Genomic DNA, 24,034 nt, shown 5'->3' with positions numbered 1-24,034 from the left:
TTTTTCAATCCAAACCAGGAGACTGGGAAGCTTCTAGAAATCTCTGCATAATGGTCATCATCACGTTGAATGCTTATAATTTACAGCTACCCCTAAAATAATAGTTCATACAAACTCCCACCTGTGGACTGTAATATATTTAAGGACTTATTTAGGACTGCAAAATTTACTACCACACGTTAACATTTTTACAGTCACATGACCTTGGTGCTTATAAGGCTGGGTCAAAATTAGGAGGTCTTTAAGCCAACTAATTATAACCAAAATATTTTTAGGCTTCTTATACCCATAATGATATTTTCAGGGCTGAAAAACATATTTACGCTCTGTTAAAAACTGCATGCACTTCGTGTCACAATTTAATACTCAAGTCTTTATAATTCACTGGAAAAAAATACTTTCAAATGTACATTTTGGTTAAGAAAGAGTTAGTGGAGTGGAAGTAGAGTGGAAGTGAGTGGCTAGTTAAAACAAGCCAGCATCAGAAAGGTGTCCTTTTATAGTAATGCAAAAAAGAAAGTACAGAGTACAGGCCACCTTTGGTAGCACTAACCGTCCGTTGATGTTTGCAGGTGTTAGTTTATGCACAGCTCTCTTGAGGTCCCACCCCAGCAATTCAATCAGATTGAGATCTGAACTTTGATTAGGACATTTCTTTTTTGCCATTCTGTTGTAGATTTGCTGCTGTGCTTGGGATCACTGCGATGTTGCATGACCTAGTTTTGTCCGAGCTTTAGCTGCCGGACAGATGGCCTCTCATTTGACTGGAATACTTCAGTATACAGAGGAGTTTATGGTTGACTCAGTAACTGTAGGTGACCAGGTATTGTGGCTCCAAACCAAGCCCAAATCCTCTTGCCAACTATGCTTGACAGCTGCTATGAGGTGTTTGTGCTAATATGCTACGTTTGCTTTTCACCAAATGTGACTCTGGTGAAACATTTCTACTTTGTCCTTTAGACAGACAAGACCGTTCAAAACAATCTTGTGGTTTGTTCAACTTTCCAAACTTAAGCTGTGGTGACATGTTCATTTTAGAGAGAAGAGGCTTTTGGCTGGCAAAACCTTAAACAAGCCATACTTGTTCAGTCTTTTTCCAATTATACCGTCATGAACATTTAACATGCTAACAGAGGCCTGAAGAGTCTGACATGTAGCTGTTGGCCTTTTGTTGTGTGCAGTATCTGAGCATTGTACTGACTGACCTTTAGGGTGTCTTTGACGGGACTTTCACACCTGGGAAATTTGTAGTATTGTGTTACAAGACACAAACGAATGCTATAAAACCATCAAACCACCAAAACTGCTGTTCTAGAGGTGATCAGACTGTTTTCAAGCAATTAGCTTTTAGCTAGCAGCAACACAAAGTTGCTTACACTCCTTAATTCCTATGGATGGACTTCACAGGACTGCATCCAACCCTGGAAGAAACTTCCCTTTTCACAAGACTCTGTGAGCATTTTGACACTAGGCTCATCTTCTAATCTCAGGCGTGGATCTACAGGGAGGCAAAGGGGGGCAACTGACCCAATGCTGTAGATCCGTGCTCCCCCCACCCCAATTTTCTGTCCCCAACTAATTTTCTCAACCTAATTGTCTTTGTTTTCTTAGAAGAGATCATGCACTTAATAATTTAAAGTGTTTTGTGGATATTTTGTTGACATATTCATATAAATAATTTCCCCCAGGGATCAATAAAGTATTCTGATTCTGATAAGGGATTCTCACAACCTTCACTGAAGAGGTATGTGCCACCCTGCCTAGACCTCTTGCCCCCACCCAAATGTAGAGTTTTCTAGATCCGCCACTGTTTAATCTTGTTTCCATATTCTTATATAATCATAGCATGAGGTAGGCTTTTGCATGACTTTATTAAATGAAAGAGCTGTTTATGTAAAACAAACAAACAAAAACAGCTGGAAGCCAAACAGCAGAGAAAGGAGAGGAAAAAAGATCCAACTACTGAAAAATACAGTGGTGTTTTATTTGCAAATTAAAAAGCACCGACAATATTAGTTACACTGTAAAAATTATTGACAACAATTACAAATCTTTATCATACAGTCCAGGAGATTAGTACCATCGTTGCTGTTATGTGTTATCATTTAATACTTTATATGGAGAGACTCAGTACCTTTGTACAACAGTTGGCAGTGAGAGGACATGAGAGGAAAGAATCTCAGCGACACACCTCTGCACAGTGAGGAGAAAAATAAAATAAAATAAAAATTTCCACACTCCCCCTCAGTAGAGCACTGACATTTCACACAATGGGCTGATGGAGAGTGTAAACCCAAACACATTCAATAATTTAGGTCTACAGAGGGTTTTCGCATTATTTACATTATAAAGTCACCGTCATGTGCATTGTTATAACATCAGAACATCGTACAAAACTATTGCAAGAAGAGCAGCTTTTTGTTACCTACGTTTGACATCTAGTTGCAGTGGTAACACCTTGACCGACAACCAAAATGTCTGAGCGGTCTCTCTGGGCGAACTGTTGGTTTGCCGGGTGACTTTAAGTGTTTGTTCTGTTTTTAAATAAGCAGAGTCAGCTTTTAATCTCCCAAACGAAACCTTTTCTATTGAGTGACATGAAACAGAACATAAGAAAACATAAACAGCTGTGATTAAAAAACAAAACAAAACAAACAAACAAAAAACAAAAACAATGCTGACACCAGATTTTGAGATGCACAATCTTCTGAATCTTGTGGGACCAGAGTGTGGCGTTAACATACAGTAGCTAGCTTATGATCTTCTTCTTCACAGATTGTAGTAGGAACAATTTCGTGAGTGTGCTTTCCAGTAACCTTTTATCTTCAAACAATGTGCTTTCATCACCCGTCCTATGTTCCTGCTGTAGCCAATCAAATGGTTGTAAAACTGGCTACAGAGCATGCTAAGCTGAAAACAGTGTACGCAACTGTACTGTACATCTGGCCCATATGAAACCAATGGCGCTAAAGTGTTTAATTTTGGTACATTCTACAGCAATGCATTGCCATCCGCATTACAGAGACGTTAAAATCAAAGTAAAGGAAAAAAAACACTTTAAAAAAAAGAGCCATGAAAAGTCCATGTGGTAATAGTTTAAGGAAGATTCTTGTCCTGGCACTTGTAACGTGATAACTAGATTCTACCAAGGCCTATCAAATAAGGCTACAACATGCAGCCTAAGTCAAGACTTCAGACGTCCCATTCTCCCTTCATACAAACACGTGCATCAAAGGCATTTGGAACCAATGTCTCTCAGGCGATCGGGATATCATCCATTAAGCCTGCTTTAATGTGCTCCTTACGTGAAAATTCATTGGCGGGGACACAGGTGATGCTCTCCATCACCTGTGTCCCACAACTGAAATTTCAGACTTTATTCCCTTCCTCTGATTTCCAGGAAGAAGTTCAAGTGATGATAAGTTTGATTGAGGAGAACGGCCATGTGATTATCAAACACCGACAATTCCTCGTGTGCGTCCTCTTGAGTCTTCCCCGGTCTCTTCTTCAGTGCACACCGTTAAGGCTTCCATGTTCCTGGTTTGCCCACTGTTGCCCTATTTAGGAAGATCACAGTTGAGTCTTGAGTTGTATGCGGATGTCTCATCCTCAAATCTCAGTCAAAACAAATTGGGATCTTCAACATTTCAGGCCATGAGGCCAGTGAGCCCCAGCAGGGAATATTAGTGGTTCAGTATGAGGAGGTGTGGTTTTCCCCTGTGGTGCTGCTACCTGGTGTGGACCAGCTCTTCTCGGAGCCAGCTTGGTAGAGGCTGTCCCATCCTGTAGAGCAGCTTAGACAGCTCAATGTTATGATCCCTATAGTACTCCCTGAGGAACGCCTGGGACTGGAGAATGCAAAAATAGAGCAAATATTAAACTAAAATATAGCAATTAAAAAAAGATCATACTATAATGTGATAATTCGTCCTACCTCAGGGTCCATATCAGGGTACCTGCGTCCTTTACTCTTTCCTAAACACTTTGTCTTCCCCCCCTCCAGCAGCTGACACCAAAAACCTTTTTTAGGGTCGAACCTGGACGTAAAAAACACAAGAATACACTGAGAAATAAGAAACGACTATTTAGAATTTCAATTCTAATATTGAAAATCTAAAATCTCCCCCCAGTTACTGTGTTTCCGTCATATTTTCTTTGCTCATATGTCCACGTGCTGTTTTCTAGCGCGTGGACATATGAGCATGTTTGACGGCTCCACAAATAATCCCATTCCAATAAGCAACTTAAAGAAGTGTGATGTTCACACTTAGAACTTTCAGCATGTATTTTAGGAGGGTGGGAGAAATCTTTTTTTGAGCTGACAAACCTTCAAATTAACCATGAGACAAACACATTTTTAAAAGCCAAGTGATTTAGATTTTTTTTAATGTAATGATTTTTTAAATGTCTTAATTCTTTACTAGCGGGAGCTGTTGATAGCTAAGGTTTTTTAATAAGCTAATGACTCAAATCCCATCTTTGTATTTACATTTGAAGGCAGGAAAGCTATTAATGCAGCTGCAAGTTCATCTGTAAACTTGGCAGCTGAAAGCAACATGCTGGGATGAAGATACTTACGCTAAGATCTTGTGGTAGTTGATAATGTTAGTGAGGCCAAGAAACTTCTGGATTTTGTCCATGACTGAAGCAGGCTCGGTTTTCAGCATCTGTCCATCCAAAACTAACACCTGGGAAACAGTATGTGAACAGGAAGAGGATAGTTGGGTATGCAGAAAGCTATAAGACACTCTCAAATTAATAATGAGCAGAGCTGATAAAGGAGTTTTAAGACTGATACCAGTTTATTTGCTCATTTAAGAATCAGGTTTATCGGCCGATATTTCCTTTCATATGACGCATAAACAGATTTCCATAAAGTTTGATATGCGTAGTTAATTATGAGTCTTTACTAGGATAATATGGCAATGAAATAAAAAACATATCTTATTTAAACTTCACATGAAATTGTGCTTTACGATCTGCCCAACTCTGCTTGGACCAGCTGGTTGTTTGGCGTGTGGAAACGTGTCACGGACAGGAAAGTTGTGTAGTTCCCTCTAGTGAGCAAACTATGAACACGAACACTATAAACATGGTTGAAGAGAGATCCTCCAGCCACTTCTTTATTTTTTAAATTCTAATTTCTCAATAGGACTAACATATTGGCCAATATATTAGTCAAGCTTTAGAAGTATTATTTATTATAAATGATCATATTTTAGACCTACAAGTCTGAATATAATGATCTGTTAGCCAGAATCCACCAGAGCTGACTCTTATGGACGTTCTTGTTCAGTAATGACGCTCACAGTTAATCCCGACTCATTGTGCAGCTTAGAGATTTTGAGCAACAAGTGTTCACTTTGCTGTTGAGTGTCCCCAAAGAGCAGCTCTCTTTCTTCAAGGTCACCCGCATTTGAAACACTGACTATGAGGAATACCAAAGAGAGAACAAGCCACCCTTACCACAAGTGATTTACCATACTGTATTCTTATTTTATTTTTGTTAGTGTTCAAAGTCCACAAAACCTTTTCAGGTAGTTATCTTTATTTTTTCATAGTAGTGGTAAAGTTTTTTCACATCTAGCATTGTTTTAGTTTGTTATAATGACTTTGGGTGCATCTGCACATTTCCCCCCCACTAAACAAAGCATCCTCCCCTCGGTACCTGGCTGGAGTGGTAGAAATTAAGCCAGCGCTCCAGATGGATGGCATACCAGCCTGGCACCAGACAGCGATTCTGGAGGACCCGTAGTTTGACAGGAGCATCACGCCCTGCAGTGATGACGTTGTGGAAAGAATATTTCAATGCCACTGGGTCATCGTGGGCTCTTTGGTGCTGCATACAGACACAAAAGGTGAAGAGAGTATTTTAATTGGGATGAAATAATTCTCTAACTATAATACAGCAGCGTTTATTCAAAAGTTTGGAGATTAGTGGAGTAGCAGGTCACCAACCTGGTACCACGAGTAAGCTCTGTCTGCTGGGCTGATGAGGATGGTGATGATCTTGGCTTTGGGTAGGAGAGCTGCAGCCCTCTGAGCTGCCACCTCAGAGTCAAAGTAGTTAGCACTCTTCTCAAAGTAGTAGTCTGAGCTAGTATTGGAAGGCAGAGGGAAGTATTCCATATACCTAATGCATTAAAAAAACACACAAAAACACAGCAAAAAAATTACAAGCAGCCAGAGTTGATCTGGTCCAATTTGCAACCTGCAGATAAGGATTATTTCTCTGTTCACTGTGTGGGTGATTGACCATGCACAACAGCTTGGCACCCCGAGTACAAAAAAACCATCTAACACTCTATAGTGTTATACAATGTTAATATTTGGGCAGCCCACTCATAGAAATTTCCAGCCTGCCAAGTAAATTTTGTGTTGGATTGTTTTCAGATTGTCTGCAGTGGCGCGTGAAGCTTCACTTTAATGCTGCTCGAAGTCAATTAAACCTGCAGGAAACTCAAAACAGTGACTTTTTTTTAGATGAATGGGTGTTAATTGCGTTGCTGGTCTTGCTCTCGGCAATGTCACAAATGAGTGGATTTGTTGTTGTGAGGTGGCGTCGTTTGCTTTTTTTTTTTTTTTTTTGCTTTTTACTAACAAAGTGAAAATAAATTGTTCACTGCCGTTGCCACTTTGTGTTTTTTTTTTTCTTTTGATTTAACTGCAAATGATCTAACCTGTGCTCCTACCTACACATATGGGAGAACGTAACTCCAGATGCAGGTGCAGCAAAGTTGTGAAGCAACTGTGACTATAATTACAAGTGAAAACTGCCTTTTTCCACTCACAGTCCGGCGTATATGCCAACACGCCGAAGAGGGATGTTAAATTAAGAGCACTGTGAACAGTTGCTGTCAGTTGCTTCGATGCTGCAGCATCACACCAGACAAGGGGGGGGTGGGGTGAAAAAATGTGAACATTAATTATATTATGGGGATATTTCTGACTCGTGAAGTGTTACTTCCCACTGCACAAAAAAGAGGCGAGTGTAAAAATACATACCAGTCAATGCCTCTGTGGTAGTTATGCCCATTGAAGAACTGGATCTCCTCAAAAGTCTCCTTGCTGGGGTAGTTACTGGTCAGATCAGGGTGCATGCCAAGAAACAGGTAGAGTGCTGTTGTCCCTGAGTGAAGAACAGCACAGCAAGCGTCACTGACATGATGAAGATGGTGAGAGGAAGAAAGAGGAAGTCTCTAACAATATAATTAGAAAGCAGATTTAAGTGTAATGTAACAGACATCTACAGTCAACCACGGTGACAACCTCTCATAAGATAACTTCTGCTTTTGAACTGAATGGCTGAATGTACTGAGTAAAGCTAAACATGTATATATTGTTTTTTCTGTATATGTCTGAAATAAAGATACAATAACAATGGCAATCGTCACATTTAATCACTTCTAGCTATGTCCTGTAGAGGGTGTTGAAGTACTGCTTCCCACCTGTCTTCTGAGGACCAATGACGAGCAGTTTGGGGAAGCGGTCACATGTTTTCTCTTTGGACCAGATGTCCTTGTGCCTTTTGTCCTCGCAAGGATCCTGTAGCCAACAGAAAACACATTGAAAAAACATCCAGTGTTACAAATTTTTAACAGATATGAGAGCAACCAAATGGTGAAGTGGCCATCATTAAGGTATTACGCACAGGCTTTGCTTGATTTATGACACGGCCTAACTTGGGAAAATCTAACTACACGTTGCAGTGTTGCAAATCTCAACAATTGCGATAGGCCTGTGCGGTGGTGATATATGGTGTATACTGACTACAGCAAGGATGATACCCCCGTAATGGGCTGTAATTGTATCTAGCCTGCTCATTAAGCTATGCAATAGCTGCCACTGTGAACATATGCTGTTTTTCTCATTTTCATAGCTCTAAGAATACGTGCGCAGACTTGGAGCAGGTTCTGGAATCGTCCCTCCTTTGTGAGTTTCAGTAAAATATAAAAAATAAGGAATATTACACTCAGTATGTTCTTTTCACCTGCCAGAGGGGATCTCTCTCAGATGGGAACAGGCTGAAGTACTTCTGAGCCAGCTGGACAGGCGGCAGGGTCTGCATTTTCAGGTTGGTCCATGTTTTGACAAACATGACCAGGCTTTTGAAGGTGTATAGGCCGAGGCGGTCGTTCCCATAGTTGGACAAATGGGTCATGAAGATGCTGATCTGCGAACGGAGAGGGAAACGTGGAGAGAGAGTTATAAAAGGGGAAGAAGACAAACAAAATATGGTCTGAACTGAAAACGTGGTAAACTGTGTACATTATGTAACTGTCTGTGATTATGTGAATTTGACAGGAAATAAAACAATTAGTTGATTAATTGATTAGTTCATGAACAGAAAATGACAAACATTTAGTGAGTCCAGCTTTTCAAGTGAGAAATGTCTGCCTATGTCAAACAAAAGCAAATCCTAACTCTGGTACATTATTATGAGCACACTTTGCCAACAGTACTACAGTACTGTGAAAAAGTCTTGAGCCACCTGTCTTTTAGAAAAATATTTTGCTTCCAAGTAGCCAGATTTCATTGCAAGGTTTTATGAAGGTCTTTCACTTTTTCTTACCATTATCAGAGGAATGTTCTCAGAGGAATGACACTAAACACTGACCTATGAATCATTCAAGCACAAAAAGGCCCCGAACTCAAGTGATGAACCAGTCGAGCCTACACATAACATAAGGCAACTTAGCAGTTTTGAAGTGCATCTTCAGGCACTTTGTTACTTTGTGCAAAAATGTGCAAGATAAAAGAGTTTTACACAAGTAAAATAGTATTCTTGCAACACAAATGTGATTTCCAAAGAGCTATCGGCATACCTCACCACAGTGTACAGTGTGTTCTTTGAAAACCCCAAAGCAAAACATAACAAAACAGTTTAAGGAAACTAGATAACTGAAAGACAAAAGAAGAAGTGGTAAGCAAAAATGGTAAGCAAAATTACCCAAGAACTGAACTGAAAAAAGGTGACAAAAGGTCTTACAGGGTGATGAACTGAAACATAATTTTTTTTAATTTCAAATCACTCTTGAGACGTACGGAGGGGGTCAGGAGCCCAACACAATGGAGACTCTGTCATGGTTCGAGGGGCTGGGCTCTTGTCAAAAGTGAACTATGAACACAGAAATGTATCGACAGATTTGGATCCACCATGTGATAGCATCCAGAAAGCATCTGATTGGCAACAGCTTCCCTTTTCAGCATGACAAGAAACACAAACGAATGGACCAATGCAGTAAACGGTCAGAAAAACAAAAACAAAAAATGCAGCACTATCAGTCATGGATTGGTCCAGACCTCAATATTATTGAAACAGTGTGGGAACATCTTAACAAAGGACATAGCAAAACACAGCCAACACCCCAAAATGAGCTTTGAATGTCTTTCGAGAAGCCTGGAGAGCTTTTCCTGAAAACTACATAAAAAAAGATGACAACAGAGCTTGCCTAACAATGTTTTGCCTGATGTGGTCAGTCTAAAATTTGACCTCCGCATGTTTTCAAATTGTACAAACTGTGGTTTTGCCCCGGATACTATTTTCTATTTATGCTTTACTGCATTTTCCTAGCAAAATATAAAGAAATGAGGGGTGGTTCGAGACTTTTGCACTACATTATTAAAAAAATAAAAATAAACATATTAATCACAGATGAATGACTCTGACATTCATTACTATCACTATACAGTATAATAGACTTTAAATATTAGAGCATGCTGCCCCAGTTCTCAATAAGCCACTAAAACCTTCAGATGAACTTTTCCTGGATCACAGTTAATTATACACAGTATGAGGGAAAAGGTTTCGAGCAAAAGAGGAAGTGGCAGTTTAAAAAAAGAAAAAAAAACTGTTGAATCAACACTTTATAATTATGTGACACAAACAAGTCTCACTTAAAAAGTAAAGCCTTGCAAAAATTATCTTCAGACCAGACTAACCCATTTATATCATCTCAAACAAAACATGCTGACAAACACAACGAATTCTCAACACTGTTTTTGCTCCAGCGACAGAAGCTTTCGCAGCAGAGTAAAAAAAAAAAGAGTGCGCTTGATGCAGACATCCCTGTGTGACTCACCGACTAGTCATTGTCCCGTCCCTCGTTTAAATTTCAATTTACACCATCAGTAAAACGGTTTTTCCAAGCTCGCAAGACTATCGAGGTGCTGTGCGGATGTGTAATTGACTCACGGGGTTCAGAAGAACAGTGAGGAAGAGCTCTCCACCATTGATGAGCTTGTCCAGCTCATTCGGACTGCCCGGGTAGTCTTTGTAGAAGATAGTGTGCGTGAAAAGACCACAGGTCTGTCTGGGCAGCACCTGCGACACGAACAAAAACACAAAGTCACCAAACCAAGAGCGAGGAAACAAAAAGGGAATGAAGTTACACACTCACGTAAAAAAAAAAAAAAGGATCATGAGAAGTGCATTGTCACAAATAAATACACACCATCAGCCCTCCGCTGAGAGCAGAGCGAAGCTGTCAGTACTCCAAGCAGTTACCCCACACATTGTTTGCTTCCAATAACATTCATATTATGCAGCTCATCTAGCCAAGGCAAACCTCTTATTCACTCCGAGTCTATATGGAAATTCATGGAAATGCGTTTACAGTTTGGAGTGTCAGGGGAACTGAATATCAATCATCAGTAAGCAGTGGAGACTGTCCATTCAGACTGCTCTATCTCAAGGACAGGAACAGAACTGTGGGACCACACAGGCTGACTGAATGCCAGCACTACAAAGCAACTGGACTGAGGCTGCACTGCCTCTTATCAGCAGTGAAGGTCAACCTGGGAAAGAAATGGATAAGATCCCCCCTTCACCCACCCACCTTTTAAAACCTCCTGAATGTATTCTATTCATCTTTAATTTTGCTCTCTTCAGCACCAACTCGGATCCGAAGCTGAATAAAGTCAAGTGTATTTTTCTTTCTGGTTTTTTTTTTTGAGGAGGGAGTGCTGACATTTCAATGATTGCTGTATGCAGACACTCGCTATGCTGTTGCCAAGGATGTCAGTCTCCATTATGCTGCTGAGGCCTCCTAGGCAGCGCAACCTAGACAGGTGTCTCATGCAAGACTGGTTCACTTGACTACATTATCATTTGGCACTCGATAGGAAATACAACCAAGCAGGACTGGCCTTTTGCAGGACTCCTGATTCCAAAGATGGAAAATAATAACACTGTCATCACAATTATCATCTAGGAAAAGCGGGCACGCTGAGAGCAATAGATGAGGGGCAAAAGAACAGGTTGAAAAGAGAGTTGGTCATAAGAGAGGAATAAATATAAAAGAACTGAAGGAGGAGGGGGGAGTGATAAAATATGTAAATAGTAGAAGATAAATAGTAGAAGAGCCCCCTGAAAGGGATTATTGGCTCAGAAGGTAATGGATGTTGAAAAGCCAAGTGGAGAGAAAGCTAACAAGCCAGAGGTAAGAAGATAACGAGGCTTTTTCGAATGCCTGGGTGTATGAAAAGTTGCCTTACACTGATGCCGCTATGGATGAAACCTCGCCGGAAGCGAGCAGGCTTTAGATGCGGGTACTCTTCTGTGCTGGTCACCTTGATGCCCCACACCTTCTTCCAGGCGTCGTACAGCTGTATGTGCACAGGGTAAACGCCCGAGTGGTGAGGAGCCACCGCGTAGCCCATGTTAGTGGGGATCCCCTGCTCCTGGGGATGAAAAAGAAAACGAGGCGAGGTTTAACGACACCCGTCAAGCTCTGGGGATATTGAGAATTGTCTGAATTTGAAAAGGGTGTCTGCGTTTTCTTTGCTGTATTCACACTGACTGTATAAGCAGAAGGAATTCACAGGAAAACAATGCAGCGTGTGCAAATTTATGCAACTAATAACGGGCTCGCTGTTCTGTTGCTCATATTACACCATTTAAGAGCTCTACCAAACCTATAATTTCCCATTGCTGCTGTGCAGTTAAATCTTAGACTTGTTTTTTAACTGTTAAAGGGGTCATAGAAGATGCGTCGCACGTGCTAACATTGTTAGTGGAGATGGAAATCATTCTTTTTGAACAAGTTCATTTTTATGCGTCTCTGTTTGAGGAGTGAGTGAGCGAGCAGTGAGGAAGGAAAGAGCAGCCACAGCGAGATATTAGATAAGAGCCGAACGACGCCTCAGCAAGCCTACTTCCACAGCGTCTTCTTGCACAGAAGACATGCAGGTCCGAATCTTCACATCTGATTAAAATTGCACTAGTTTTGCATTCTTAATCAAAACAACGCAAGACTTTTTTTTGGCTACAGGCACAGATGCACCAGATGCCCTTTTGTATTACAGACAAAACAGCTGCTCGAGGCACGTGTGCCGCTAACTGAAGTGAGCTTCAATCTTTATTGTTTTTGGGTTTTTTTACTTGCAAAAACGTCACCAGCTCGTCCGAGACTGCCTATTTAAATCAAAACAGCAGGATATGCAAAAGATAAGGCCGATCACTGTGTTTACTCAAAACAGCGATGTGACCTTTACCCCCAAGCTGACTCACCATGGCAAATTTCTTGTTGAGCAACATCTGCTCGGCCAGCACGGACTGGTTATGAAATAGATGGGGCTGCATGTGGCTCCACATGTGAGGAAACCACCAGAAATCCTTCACATAGGAAAGCAGCAGGTCATCTCCCAGGTCCTCCTCATCAGATCCTGGACGTAAGAGAGAATAGCATGGGAAAGGAAGAGGGGGAGATGGAGGGAGATGAACGGGGTTAGTGCAAAAATGAGGGGCGGTGGGTTATGAGGAAATTGAAGATATAAAAATGGGAGATGACAAAGAAGAGGCAAAGGTAAAATGGAGCGAGTGATGACAGGGAGAGGAAATGAAAGTCAGCAAGGCAAAGGGAGAGACAGAGTTCAAATATTAGAAGGAAGCATTTGAGAAATGAGAAGCAGGAAATGGACAAAGTCAGGGCATGACAGAGAGGACAGAGAGGAGAAGCAAAATTAAAGAATATGAATCACAACTTCACCAGCTTGAAGTTTTATTTATTTTAGTTTATCTCAGCAACTGGCAAAAGTTCTCGTCGGGTTGCATCTCACCAGCGTGAAAGAATTTCCCTGAGAAGCCCAGATTGAAGGTGAAGTTGGGCACATGGGTGCGCAGCTCCCTCTGTGTCTCCAGCAGGGCCTGAAACAGTAGGAGGAGAGGAGGGTGAGTCAATACACGATGCGCTGAAACCGGTGCACGAGCGCATTAATGAGAAAGCGCGAACACCCGTTCGGTCTTGTGCCCACATGCATATTTTATTCTGAAAGTTTCTTTCGGTAAACATCCAGCATCCACTCCCAGTTGCCTCACTCCTCTCCTCCATTCTGTTTGATATTTTGCTCTCCTCTGATTCGGGTGTTTGTTTCATTTGATCTCCGTGCTGGATGAGGCTCCCAGTGCACACCCCCTCTCTCTCGCTCAGATTTCTCCATCATGTCAGGGTGTGATGCGTCTCTAAAAGCTAGCTGCTGCGCTGCCAGTGAGGGGGGCCTTGATGCCTCTTCCATAACTTTTTCTCATACCCTCTGCCTCCACATGTGAGGCGAGCCTGTTCTGCTCTGAGGGGACGCAAGCAAGGAGCTTTTCAACATTCTTTGTATGTCTCTGGGCCCCTGAAATATTCATTGCTGTGGAGCTTCTGTGACAGTGTGAGCAGTGGGGCCTGTCAGCTTTGAGCAGCCTACTGGGACGAATGCATTCAAAAGGAGTAGAGGAGTGAGAAGAAGGGGTTTCTGTATGACTGGCAGAGGGTAGAACATGCTATGTGTGAGGCAATTTTTTATTTTCCAGCAAAGGGCTGTTGAAAAACAGCGGCTGATGAATAGATAAGTGGGTTCAGTTACTATTCTGAGAAGATGTTTTTCTTTTTTTAGTACTTTGAAACACAAACTCACCTTTACGTCAGGCACCTTCATGCGGGTACCCTCTCTGCCCACAAAGATGTCATCTATATCCACAAGGATGTAGCGCTCCAGAGAAAGCGAGAGTCGCTTCCCTGTCAAAAAGGCCACAGCGTCCACAAACACCAGCTTGTGCAGCCAGAAAGCCAGATTGTTGCCGAACAAGACCCTCTGGATGCCGTCGTGAAGCCCCAGGTCCTGCACCACTGATGGCAACAGAGCAGCATTCTGCCCCATCGACGCGACGCTCTCAGCTGATTGGGTCTTGGCCAGTAACACGGGTTCGTATGTCGAGTGGTTGGACTGAAAGACGGTCCAGTCATCTCCGGGGAGAGGACCTGGCAGCGGCTGCCCAGATCGAGTGATAAAGAGAAGCGGGGACTTGGGGTTGACCGTGCAGTCCTTCAGACCCAGGTTAGAGTGAAGAAAGAGGGGGAAGCCTTTCAGCTGTGCACTGAGCAGGCTGTTTTCATTGGCCTGATCAACACAGAGAGACAGAGACGAGAGAGAAATCACACAGATTCATCATACACTGGAGTGATGAAGACAGAAATGCATTGGAAATAATTCCCCAATTTCTCCAGTCATGTGTGAAATAAGGAATGTCAGGCCTGCTCAAACGTGAAGGCATGAGGCAGCTTCTACCTGCTATGCTCAATCTGCTATGCCCTGAGATTGCAGTCAAAACGAATAACCTCCTGCTGTGTTCTCAAAGACTCTGAGACTGAGACTTCAGCAAAGGCTTAATGAAATTTCCCCGCCAAAACTTGCCATTCCCTGATTCTCTCTTACTTCATCTTGCACTTCAACATAACTCTTCCTTAGAATTTCAACACAGTGTTTGGGTGTTAGTTAGAAACATTAACACTAATATACACTGTGCAGTGTCCACATGATGGTGATTATATCTAAAGAAACGTTCATTTGTTACACTCATTTACCTCGAGGCTGTGGATGTAAATAAAGTGATTACCCATGTCATCTAATTGATTTTTCTTTTCATCACATCTTATCAGAAACTAATATGAAGAAAGTGATACAAATACTAATTACAAATTAGGCCTGCTCTGTGAGGTAGACTGCATTTAGAGCCTGTCTGACATTAGATTTTTGAGATTGACAAAATTACAAATATTTGGTGATTTAAAAGTCAAATTTTTTTTTCTTTTAGATGCACAAAATATAAACGCCTTTCCCTAACGTTTGGTATGTGCAGTCATTTATGAGTCCTTATTAACAAACCATAAGGAAACCATTTAAATATAATCTTGTTTATGTCGTGGATTACTCGTTTACGCTCCGCCCGACTCTGCTCCAATCAGCCGTTTGCCGTTGTGTTCGTGGCCGATGCCGACAGGGCAGAAAACTTGGCCAACATTTCAGTCAAGCTCGAATTTCATTGAAAAGGAGCATTTTATTCTCCGCAGACTACACGTGACAAAAAGTGTATTCGCTTGATTTGCTGTATGATTACTTACAGTCACTTCATGTTGCACAACTTAAGTCTTCCTTTAGAAATACAAAACAGCGCATGGGTGTTAGCGAGAAAAGTTGACACTAACACAAACTGCGTGGTGTCACGTCACCGTTTTTCCCATTCATGTGTGCAAACTATACGTTACATCTCTGATCATATTTAGTAGTTTTAAAAATCTAATAAAAAACAAATCAGCTGATTTTCTTTAACCATTCGTTCATTCTGGCTTCTTTTGCCCCGCATCATTTGGAGTTAAATTACCCCGAGGCTGTAGATAACAACTATTGCAATGCTTAACTATCTAATTGTATTTATTTTTCTTTGTATTTTATCTTATCAGCACCTAATATGTAGAAAAATAAACAAGCACACATGCAACATCAATTTCCTTTTCCATATATCAGGCGTGCTTTATGAAGGAGATGAAGCCTCACTAATACACAGAATTTTTATGATTTCCCTAACAGTTGTTAGATGTAGTTATTTATGAGTCTTTATTAATATGAGAAAACAATATCGATATATTGGCAAATGGCTAATATCAGCCACTATATCAGTCGAAATATTTTATTTCATTTAAAAAAACAACTATTTTATTCTGCACAGACTACACATGACCAAAAACATACCATATCATGTTTGCTATACGGGAAATTCTACAGTGTGCAAAACTCTGGAGACATGCTACTCGTGTTCACGGTCATGTGAACCCTGTAGAGTTTTAACTGTAAACAACACAGAGTTGTAAATCACAAATAATCCAAATAAACTTTGTAGGGCTACATGAAAAAAGTAGCCAAAGCTAATTACAGATGCAGAGCAGATGCAAGTCCACTGTTGTACAGCTGGAGTCTAATTAGAAGCAATGCATCTGCGTCTGTAGTGGACTTCATGTGTATGTAACAAACTCGCTGATATCCATCAAGGAAAGGCCAAAACGGGACAACGACATCAATCATGCAGATGTGTAAGTGTACTGGTTGCTTTCTCTTTCTCCTTGTGGTAAATTCTGCCAGGAAACCATGACCTGCCTAAAATTTCTTCTACATCTCTAGATCTTCTGTACATGGCTCAGAAATGGTGATTAAAACCATAACACCTTAGAAGAAAGAAAAAAAAAAAGCTGGCCTTGGGCAAACATAAGCATCTACGGATTTACTGATCTAGAGGAAAAAGGAGAGAGCATGAGAGAAACACAGAGGGAGAAGGAGGCTGGGGAATGCATGTGTAGGTTAAAACAAAGCAGAGAAATAAGACACTGAGGAAGAAAAGAGAAGAAGGCCAGATTGCAGAATAAAGAAAAACATTGATACAGAGAACATAAGAGAGACAGAAGACACTGCCGTGGGACAGAGTGATATTGAACCAGGCAGGTCTTTCCAACTCTGTGAATCCCATCTCCTTAGAGACGGTGGAGCCAGATGGACAGGGCAGAAGGTGTGAGTGAGAGAGGGGAGAGAAAGGGGGGAGGCAGAAGGAGTGTGGTGTTGTCCTAACCTTGAAGAAGCCAATGATGCCTACTCCATATTCCACACAGTATTTGTCCAGCAGCTCTCGGTTCCAGGCGTCCAAGTTGACATACTTGAGAATGTTCTCATAAATAACAAGTGTAAAACGCCCCTTTTCTTTGTCCGTCAATGTGGGCATGTCCCCTTTGCCAGGAGAGATTTCAGTCCGGTACCTGAATCGGCCAGACTCCAAAATGGCCACAATCTCCTGCCCCAGTTGAGAATATTGGCTTTCCACAAACACCAGGACAACAGGTTCTGTCCTTGTCCCTCCGGGATCTGCCCCAGGGCCCCCTGAGACAGGCCGCAAAGGCAGCAGTCGGGATGGAGTGACCCTTGGGTCATCGGTGTCGGCGGATGCTCCCTCGGCTCCGGATACACCCCCTCCTGATGGCTCCAGCTCCCGCTTGACGCCATATAGGAAGTAGGCTGAGATGAAGACGCTGACGGTGCAGAAGAGGAAGAGAAGTATCAGCGAGGTCTGCAGGGGGAGGAGACGGACCTGCCGACGGAGGCGGGTCACACATCCCAGCATCGTCTCACGCCACACCGCTCTGCCGCGCCGGCTCAGCAGCACACCTTGGGGGACAGTCTCTCTCTCGGTGTGGATAGAGGACAGCGAGCAGGGGATTCTCAGAGCAAGGTCAGCCTTGTTATGGAGCTAAATATAAGAAGCATTAAGATAGCAGCTGCAGGAGCTACTGGAGAAAGAAATGAGGCGGTTTTGGTTCTCCCTCATATTGCAGCACTGCTTATGTCACCATGGCAAACAAATAAGGGGCCTTGGACTGCTGGTACACACTTATGCCTCGCGGGGAGAGCTGGCAGGCCGAGTCACTGGTGGAGAAAGATGATGGAAGACTCCATCACCTGTCCATCATGTAAACCTGTCAAGCATGTCCTGGCTCGATTTTGCTCCACTCTTTTGATTGGAGAATAATCTCTTGAGGAAACAAAGGCCACGCAGGTCATCTCAACAGCATTCCCCCAGGATTAAATCTCCTGACCTAGAAAAACGGCAAGACAGAAGGAAATAGCGTTAAAATCTAACAGCACAAGCATCAGCTCCTATAGAACAAACAGCATATCACGTTCTTTTGTTGAGTGGGATTAGCCGTGTGTGGGAGATGTTGCATACTGGCAGTGCCAGCACTCCAAAAGTTCGCTCCAAAGTAGTCCTTGCATTCACCTACACAAAGTAAGAGCTGCCAGTTTTCCCCTACACACACACACACGCCTAACCCCTGTGTGTGCAAACATAACACACACACACACACACACACACACAAATCACCCGCTCACGCAGCCTCCACACAATCAATAGGCAAAATTTGAGTGACAAAGCTTCAGGGTGAGCCAATTCCCAGTTCAGCTCAGAATTGTGTGACTGCGTGCAAGTGAAGCCATCACCCATGGGGACATTCGCCTTCTATTTCTCTCAAATCCGCACAGTATCGGAACCAAAACGGAGAGAAGAAAGGAAAAACAAGCCGATGGAAGGGAAGCGATCCAAGAGCAGAGGAGTGGATGGGAGTGACAGACAGACCTGGCAACAAAAGGATCCTTTACTCTTGGAAAAAATCCCTTATCACACTCTATATACATTTCCATACCCTCAGCAGACCTAACATAATATACCAGCCCTTTAGGCAACCTCCATCAAGCCAAGTGTGAAAAGTAAAGCATCCAGCATGAGAATGGTATGAGCGAGTCACTTACAAAAACATCATTTCTCCATTAAGTCTCCTGGTGGAGAAATGAGATGGAGCATCATTACCTTTGCATGGAAAATGGTCTGACCATTAAGCGGGAAGAGCTATTGCACCGTGCACACATCCCTGTGTAAAAACCATAGATGCTGCATTAGAGACACATACCCCTCAACCCGAAGACATTAAACAGTGACCACGAAACCCAGCAAGACACAAAGGGGACATAAAGTAGATGTAATAATGCCATTAAAGGGTTTATTGGTAACCCGATAAACCTAGGTTTAATTAAAAGTAAGCAGTAACGTCAAAAATACACAAGTGGCCGCGCTGAGCTCGGCTCAAACGGAATTCCAAAGTGGAGAAAATCAAGTGCATCCGGTGTCCTTTTAATGAGAATCAAGGTCTGGCAAGTGTCTCTGCCCCGGCTATCCTTCCAGCTAAGCTTAACAGGATGCCTTAAATCTGCCTCCTGCAAGATCTGTGGAAGAAATTGCACGTCTTTTTTCTCTGAGTCGTGTCCAACTTCTCCCTTCATGGGGATGCAGAGACTAATGTAAAGAGAGGCCGTGAAAAAAAACAGTGGGTGTTCAGAGAATATATCACAGCGGTGCAGACAAAAACCAACAGAGCTGGTTGCTTGAAGATCCCCGGGTACCTTGTTTGTTCCTTTCTTATGGAGCCAGGGTTCGTGCCACAGCATATCAAAGTATGATTAGCCACAGGAAGTGACTCCTGATGGAAACAGTGAAGCAGAGGACATGACCAGGGTGACAACTATTACCACTGTAAAGAAGCACAGTTTTCTTTTTAGATTTCTCAGCGTCAAGATGCTTCAGAAATCTACATGGCTCCAATAATGAGGACCAGAATATTAATCAACAAACCTTATTCACTTGATCTTAAAATTGTATCACGATGATGTGTTATGGTTTTATGGTCATGGGTTTGTTTTCCCAGCATTTGAGTTTTTGGACTTTCTAGTTTTGTTTATTTACTCGATATATATTGAGATCTCAGGGTTGTGTGAGGTTTAGATTATGTCTTGTATTCCTTCTCCTAGCGAATTTAGTCTAGTTCTCTTTTCCTCCCTCCCGTGTCAAGCCTCTTGCATTTAGTTTATTCATGTCTCGTGTATGATGTTTTCCTCATTAAGTCATCAGTTCCTGTTTTACTTTGAGAGTTTGTAGTCCTGGTGCTTTGTTTTTACTTTTGCTTCCTTTGTCTTGTTCACTGTGATTTGGTTTAACGGTGTCTCATTCTCCGCAGCTGTTTCCACTCCCCCCATCACCCTCCTGTGTAGATATACTTGCTGTCCCCCCTTGTCCTCTGTTGTAGTATCTTTTCACCTCACCACAGTGAGTTCCTAGTTTTAAATTATAGTAAGTTTATAGTTTTCCTCCTTTTAAATATGTGAGCATATGCCTTTTGGCATATGCTCACCTTATTTAGTTTAATGTACTATTGGACATTAAACTAAATAAGCAGCTAGCTCTAAGTTGTTTTGTTCAATGAGCATAGAGGCATGATTGCGAATACCGGCTGAAGTTCAAACTTACTATTGAAATGGAGAAGAAAGGTGATTTAAGTTACTTTAAATGTGGTATGGTTGTTGGTGCCAGATGGGCTGGTCTGAGTATTTCAGAAACTGCTGATCTACTGGAAATTTCCCGCACAACCATCGCTAGAGTTTACAGAGAATATATCCAGTGAGTGGCAGCTCTCTGGGAGAAAAATGCCATGATGCCAGAGGTCAGAGGAGAATGGCCAGGCTGCTGTGAGCTGATAAGATGGGAACAGCAACTTAAATAACTGCTTGTTACAACAAAGGTATGCAGAGGAAGATCGATGAATACACAACACATCCAACCTGGAAGCAGATGGGCGACAGCAGCAGAAGACCACAACGGGTATCAATCATATCAGACAAGAACAGAAAAAAATGAGTCTTGATTTCTGCAGCAGCATTCAGATTGTGGGGTCAGAATTTGGCATAAACAACATAAAAGCACGGATATATGCCTTGTATTGGTTCAGGCTGCTGATTGCAGTAAAAGTGTGGGATTATTTTCTTGGCAGTATTGTTGCCAACCATGTCCATCCCTTTATGCATAGTGAAGCAGTCTACTTATGGCTGCTTTAAGCAAGATAAGACACCATTTCACAAAGTTCAAATCATCTCAAACTGCTTTCTTGAACATGACAATGAGTTCACTGTACTCAAATGACCCCTACAATCACCAGATTGTCAATCCAATAAAGCACCTCTGGGATGTGGAGGAATCTACATTACAAGATTTATATCGCGGACGTGCAGCTGACAATTCAGCAGCAGCTGTGTGATGCTGTCATGTCAATATGGACCAAAATCTCTGAGGAGTGCTTCCAGTTTTAAAGGCAAAAGGGGGTCCAACGTGTACCTAATGAACTGGCCGGTGAGCGTATGTCAGCAGATATGCAGGAAGAAACATTGAAATACACAAGAATATTTGTGATAAGAGAAACAACAATGTAGATTTAACAACAAAGTAACACATTTATAGTGGTCTATTAAGAACATGGACACTAAAGATTTATTTTGTTCTGACGAATAGTCAAATGCCAAAAGATTTGTTTTTAAAACAGGAAGAAACAAAAAAGAGAAACAAATTAATCCTAACCGGTTTGGTTGAACGCTAATTAGTAAAATGTTTCCTCCCCAAATGATAAACCTTCTAATGATGTATATATTTTCAGATTTCTCCATTTCCAGCCATAGTGGCCTGCCCCGATCAGAGCTATATTAAAGTCAATTCCTGTTAATGTGTAATCAGACTGAAGACATGCTATCTTTGGCCGTGTCTGCAGGGAGACAATAAGCACTGCTGTGACTTTAATGACACTGTTAACATGGCTTGGAAGCAGATCTAATGGCAGCGCGGAAAGACTGAGCAGACTCACAGGAAACCACATTTCTTGCCCAAATCACAGTAGAGATGACCGCCTCCCAATGTTGACCTTCACACTGCGATGCAGTGAGCTACAGCTGAAGAAAGGAAGAAGGCAGAGAGAAAGAGAAGGCCTGAGAGGCGGAGTGAGAGAAGCAGACACAAATAAAGGGAAATCTCAAGGCCTTGAGTGCGAAGCAGTGAGGTCAGACCCGTTAAATAGAGAGTACAATACATTAGACCATGATGGGGCTGAAGATAAAGCACCTAAACCGAATAATGGCTAATGGATCTCAAAATGTCTGCATGCCCATCTCACCTAATGTGCTACGTATACCTTGGAAGAGGCCGAGATAGAGCTGGAAACGTGCCTGTGCTCCTTTCTTCAAAATAATAGATTCAAAAATGCAGAGGGAGAAAGCAAGGGGGACATGAATATTTCATGCTTTGCAGAAGCTGATGAGAGGTATAGCCAGCAGACATATTGGGTAAGGTGAAGAGAAGCCAAAAGGGTTAACAGACACCACGGTGTTCCAGTCTGCCAGAGTCCTAACTCATGCATAAAGGAGCGGCAGTAGGAGACTAACGCAGATCCCATAGCCAACCTTTTCATTCTTGGTGATGGAAAGAGCTCAGACCAAATATGAACTCTGTAATTGCACATGTGGACTAAAGCCTCCCTAAATAGAGGTGGCAGACCAGAGTAGTAAGAAAGGAAAAAATGAAAGACAATAGCAAATGAAAGGACAAGTTGATCAACTCGTACAAGACAAGAGAAATTAGCGAGAGATTCATCCCAAAGTATAACCATCAATCCCGACGCTTCGAAAACTACAATTAAAGCACTTTGCTCATTATTTTAGAGCGGCTGATAGACACGAGGCGACAGAGTGAAATGTAGGCAGAAACACTAGCAGGTGACACCGGGGGCAGACTGATGCTTTTCCTCAGGGTGGGTGGTCACTTAAACCTGCTCGCTCTACATCGCTGGAAACAAGCCAGAGCCATAGTGCTAGATTAATGAGAGACAAAGAGGAGCAGGGGGATGGAGGCTAGTCCTCAGCTGTAACAACTCTCTGGAAAAACAACGCTACGGTCGACCATATGCGGCTTCACACGTCTCCCCCCCTTTTTTGCCCCCTCCCCTCCCTCCCCGGCACTGCTGCTGCACTTCTTTTAAAGTGTGAATACGACTAAGTGTCTGAGGGATTTGCGAGGACAGTCGGTACATTAACACCAACAAACCAGTGTCAGACTCCGCCGTAGGTGATCCCTTGGACAAATAAACTTTTAAAGGAGATTTAGGCCCTCCACATCCCCTCAGGACCCAACAGTTCCCCCTCTTCTCCCCCCCTGCTGTCCCCTCTCCAATCTGCCCCCTTTGCTCCTGTCAGACAGAAATAAACGATGACCCTCAGCGCTCAATCGCCACAGGACTTGGCAACTGCACGTTTCCCATGGAAACGCTGGAGTTGGGTTGCGTTCAAAGGCATGGAAGCTGTGGCGAAGGAAAAACAGTGAGGGCGCTAATCCATAGGACCCTCATCGAAGGGCTGCTGGTGTGACCACATACGCAAACACACACAAGACACTCCAATAGTAGATAGGCTTGTTTGCGTTCAGTCCTGGACAACACTGCCAAGTATCGTGTTCAAACACTAACACTGAACTTGGTCTTGTGTTTGCAAAGGCCTGAAATTTTTCAGCAGGGCATGCGTCAAGGTTAAATGGGTAAGAATGACGCTAGTGTAATCCATAATCTGTAATCCTGTTAATCTGCAAACAGCACCAAATGTGCTTATGGCAGCTCTGTTACTGTGTGAGATACCTTGAAGGGATTAAGAAATGAGACACAATAGAGCCACTATGGTGAAGTTTTGACAGTACATTGGGAGGGAGGCTGGGATGGCAGCCATGTTTTTGATTTGAGAACTGAGATGTCCACGACGCTCGCTCAGAAGGCTCACTCAAAAGCCTGACATTTTCGAAATGCTGACTGTCCGCGGCTACAAGATGCCCAAGTCTCAAGCAGTAAATAGCAAAGCCGGAGCAAATTTCCACATTTGCATTCTGCCTCCTACCCTTTCTTAAGAGAGATTAAACTTCAAAAAGCAAGAATTTTTCATATTTCTTTTGAAGCACATCTAAAAGCAACAAACGGGCACATGAGAGCAGCAAGGACTCGCCTTCTTAAAGAGGTTACGTTTAAAAAAAGCCACAGTCACAGTTCTTTTTCCCCTTAAGCCAGCCTTGGCATTCATCAATATAAAATCAATCAATCTGAAATTTGAATTCCATTTTATGCATTCATTGTAGCTGCTGCGATTAAAGGCTTAGGCCGTGAAATAGTGTGGAGCGGAGTACCGTATCCTCGCTCGGGCTACCGCCTCTCACCCTTCAGCCAATCTGAATGCGCGAGCAGGCAGCTTCATTTTAGCTGCAAACATTTACACCGACACTTCCCTCTCCCTCCGTCTCATCAATTCATTTCATGCCACTGCGTGA

General features: G+C 42.5%; 1 protein-coding gene across 3 annotated transcripts in view; it reads right to left on the bottom strand.

The window, feature by feature from the left end:
- Positions 1–1,960: 1,960 nt before the first annotated feature.
- LOC113036185 (bifunctional heparan sulfate N-deacetylase/N-sulfotransferase 1) overlaps positions 1,961–24,034 on the bottom strand; it is a 50,886-nt gene continuing 28,812 nt past the window's right edge. For all 3 annotated transcript variants that reach the window (XM_026192353.1, XM_026192346.1, XM_026192339.1), the window contains exons 2-15: positions 16,883–17,900; positions 13,903–14,385; positions 13,060–13,147; positions 12,512–12,666; positions 11,497–11,682; positions 10,196–10,324; positions 7,991–8,173; positions 7,449–7,545; positions 7,006–7,129; positions 5,959–6,133; positions 5,669–5,839; positions 4,579–4,688; positions 3,935–4,037; positions 1,961–3,848 (exon numbers count right to left, since the gene is read on the bottom strand). In XM_026192353.1, coding sequence (XP_026048138.1) covers positions 3,729–3,848; positions 3,935–4,037; positions 4,579–4,688; positions 5,669–5,839; positions 5,959–6,133; positions 7,006–7,129; positions 7,449–7,545; positions 7,991–8,173; positions 10,196–10,324; positions 11,497–11,682; positions 12,512–12,666; positions 13,060–13,147; positions 13,903–14,385; positions 16,883–17,428 — 2,670 coding nt within the window. In that variant the 5' untranslated portion in view covers positions 17,429–17,900 and the 3' untranslated portion in view covers positions 1,961–3,728. The remainder of the gene's footprint in view (positions 3,849–3,934; positions 4,038–4,578; positions 4,689–5,668; positions 5,840–5,958; positions 6,134–7,005; positions 7,130–7,448; positions 7,546–7,990; positions 8,174–10,195; positions 10,325–11,496; positions 11,683–12,511; positions 12,667–13,059; positions 13,148–13,902; positions 14,386–16,882; positions 17,901–24,034) is intronic.

The sequence above is a fragment of the Astatotilapia calliptera genome, chromosome 2 (assembly GCF_900246225.1).
Source record: "Astatotilapia calliptera chromosome 2, fAstCal1.2, whole genome shotgun sequence".
NCBI classification, from domain to species: Eukaryota; Metazoa; Chordata; class Actinopteri; order Cichliformes; family Cichlidae; genus Astatotilapia; species Astatotilapia calliptera.
Note: the sequence above shows the minus strand (reverse complement) of the source record. Positions and strands in the feature narration are given on the sequence as shown.